Source organism: Papaver somniferum, chromosome 3, assembly GCF_003573695.1.
Source record: "Papaver somniferum cultivar HN1 chromosome 3, ASM357369v1, whole genome shotgun sequence".
Lineage (NCBI taxonomy): Eukaryota > Viridiplantae > Streptophyta > Magnoliopsida > Ranunculales > Papaveraceae > Papaver > Papaver somniferum.
Window position 1 is genome coordinate 210,919,761 of NC_039360.1, and position 3,288 is coordinate 210,923,048.

Consider the following 3,288-nt stretch of genomic DNA (forward strand, 5'->3'; position numbering starts at 1 on the left):
GTAATACTTACAAAGCTTATGTATCAGCTCCAGCAAAGAGGAACAAGAAAGCTGCAAAAGTTGTTCATGGTTCATCTGCAGGTCAAAGTACCAGTGTAAGGGTTGGATCTAAGACAAAATCCAATAGCTAGAGCTGTGTTGGTGAATCATCTAAGCAAGCTGCTGCAAGATCTGAAAAAGGAGTCAAGGGAAAGGCAACAACAAAGGTTGGATCTTCTCAAACCTCATGTTTGAATCAGAATTTCAAGAAGGTTGGTTCAGTTAGCAACAAAGTCACCTTTACAGTGTCAGATCCAAACGGAAAGAAGAAAACAAAGAAGTACATGAAGATCTGAGTTGGTTTTGTTGATTGTGTTTCATTTTGTTTATAAGATATGTATGGAGTTACTCCTTATCTTTTGTGTAGTTTAAGTTTGGAACTTAGAATGGATGCAGTTTCTTTTGAAGAACAAGTTATGAAATGTTCAATTACAACTTCTGATTTCATTACATTTTCAGATTTTTCTTAAATAAATTACATATTTCTAGTACTTTTCCTTTCAATGTTTCTTTTGTTTCAATTACAAGTGCATCTGATCCCCATCTGAAAGCATCCCAATCTTTCTTCTTGCATACCAGGTAAGCTATATTGAGATTGTGTTGATTCTTGCAAACCTTTAGTTCTAACTTTGAATTGTAGTTCTCTTTGAAGCAAGGTTGATTGTGTGATGGACAGTTTTTGAAAAAATGGTTTTCTCCACCACAGGCAATGCAGCAATTTGGACTTGGAAGCTTGATTTGAAGTGCAGTAGTTGGAGAAGAAGCAAGATCAAACCACTCAAAGTAATTGCAGGTGGGATTCAAGCATTTGAAGAAGGTCCTTCCATTTGTTTGATCTGTTTTAGATCTCAACAATGCTCTAACTCCATTACAAGGTATATGTTTGCACCTTGAATATACCCATGGACAACTCTTGGTTTCATGGTCTTCTTTGTCACACATATCACACTGCACCTTGATGCTGCTACTGCCACAATTTGATGAAAGATGAACACCACCAACCATTTTTAGATCTTATTGAAAAAAAGAGAGAAGAAGATATGCTTTTATTGAAGATAATCCTGTCGTTGGGTACTGTGGGGGCCACAATTTTATCTGACACGTGGCAGAAATTATGACGTGTACATATACACGTGTTTACACAGTCAGCAACAAGTAGATGTATAGAATCGGCGATTCAAAGAAATTAACAAGGCGAGTTGAATGAGTCGAAGGGTTCAAAATTCTTTTCTTATCACAGTAAAGGTGCCAAAAAGGTGGATAACCATCGTTAGTCATTTTTTCAATAAAACGGTCAAAATCGTCCTAGATTTGTAATTTTCAAAAAAACGGGCTTATGATTGTAACCCTGAAAAAAAACAAGCCTATATCTGTTTTTCACCCTAGATTATATACACTTTTATGCAGTTTGCAGAGAGAATCAGTCAATCCTCCCTACAATTAACCGGAGATCTTCTTACACCAAGTTTTCTCCATGGCTTATATTTGTTAAAGATAATGACAGCATTTGCAACCTCGTGGACCCAATGCAAAATAACAAGCAATACCTCATCAAAGTCCCTGAATTACTTATAGGTGCTAAAATCCATTATTCAAGAGGAGGTTGGCTACTAATGTCTAATGGTATGAAAAGTGTATTCTTCTTCAACCCCTTCACAAGAGAAATCATCCAACGTCCATACATGCCAATGGATAATGTCCTCCATTGCAGACTCTTATTTTCCTCATTACCTACCTCTTCAACTTATGTTGTTTTATCCATTGGACACTGGATCCGGCAACAGAACGAAGTACTAGGTGATTTTTCCATTTACACTATTGAACGAGGAAACAATTCATGGAGGTCTGAAAAACTTTTGAATATGCATATTGACATGTACATGACATGGCTTAAGGATCCAGTTTTTTATAATGGGCAAATCTACTGCGTGGAAGATGACGAAAATCTAGGAGTTCTTAGTATAGAAGATAATATTACTTGGAAAAGTCTTCAGAAACCCGATAAACAGTTCTCTGTGAATGCTGCATACAGAAGTTTCTTGATTGAATGCGGACGAGATCTTTTATTAGTGCGTGTAGGGTCTCAAGGGAAATCAGTTGGAGTTTATAGATTAGATTTCTCTGAGCTGATTTGGGTTGAAGTTGAAAGTTAGGGGAAGTATATGTTGTTCATCAGTTATACTTCATGTCTCTCAGCAATTGCTCCGTGTAGTGGAATGGAGAACAAAATTTATTTTCCTAGATTGCAGATGCACAGCGAAGGGATATTATTCTATTCACTTGATACTGGTAAGTATCATTCCTTTGGGAGTGAGGATTCTAGTGAAGATTTTTACAGCACCAAGGAGTGGTTGAATTGCAGCTGGATTGAACCTAATTGGTCTCAGTCAACAGTTCAAGAACTAGATTGGTTTAAGCCGTTAAGCGTCCTTTGTAAGAACTAGTACTGGCTACTGCATGCTTTTCTTCTATCGGCCTAGCTAGTCAATGCATTAGGTTTGTGGGAATTAATGAGGTAGTACTCTCATATCAAATGGTTTTTAGCATTATTGGGATTGTAAGTGGATTGCAATGGTAGTTATAACTTGACGAGTTTTTGCTCTTTCTTTCTTTTTCATATCTTGCACGTTATCTTGATTCCTGTTTCAGTTAATAATAAATTTGAATCAAGCAAAAATTAAGAGACATGATTGAATTGAGTCCATCGAGAAACATAAATTTGTTCATAGGCTGTTAATAGGGCGAGACTCAGTCACTCAGGGTACCTACGCTGTTGAGGAAACTGAGACATGGTCATCTAAGTAGCTCCTATTATAAGACACGATATCTTAAGAAAAAGTTCAAGGATATCCATGTCATGATGCAGAATGCATGAACCCGTTCTGTTTCTTCATCTGCATGACTTATACCCGACTTAAACCGTCTGTGATCAGGCGTTACAGAAAGAAGAAATACTGATTGGCTATTTTCTTTACACTAAGGTGGTTTCACCCCTCTTCTTTCCAGACTGGAATTTTATAGACCGCAAAGTCAAAACCGATGGTTATCAAAATTTAAACTATTCAAATCGCAGGTGCATGATGCTCCGTGAATATTAATGTGGAAATGGTATAAATATCCCTCCTTTTTAGGGGTCTTCATAAATACCCTTAAGGGGTATATAAATACCGTTAACGGGTTTATTTTAGGTTTTTAGGATCTAGTTTTTGGCACATCTAAACCTATATTAAGTCAATCCAACCTTCTTTA

General features: G+C 36.8%; 1 protein-coding gene across 1 annotated transcript; it reads left to right on the forward strand.

Moving 5' to 3' along the window:
- Positions 1–726: 726 nt before the first annotated feature.
- On the forward strand, positions 727–2,192 carry LOC113360583 (F-box protein At1g49360-like). The gene is made up of 2 exons (XM_026604079.1): positions 727–856; positions 1,447–2,192. Exons 1-2 carry the CDS (start codon positions 727–729, stop codon positions 2,190–2,192), a joined length of 876 nt encoding a protein of 291 aa, XP_026459864.1.
- Positions 2,193–3,288: the final 1,096 nt, after the last annotated feature.

Excerpts from the sequence above, each read along its gene's own strand:
- LOC113360583 (XM_026604079.1), top strand. The coding sequence starts at position 727 with ATGGTTTTCTCCACCACAGGCAATGCAGCAATTTGGACTTGGAAGCTT. Across the intron at positions 857-1,446 it reads GATTCAAGCATTTGAAGAAG|TTTGCAGAGAGAATCAGTCA; the intron begins GTCCTTCCATTT and ends ACTTTTATGCAG.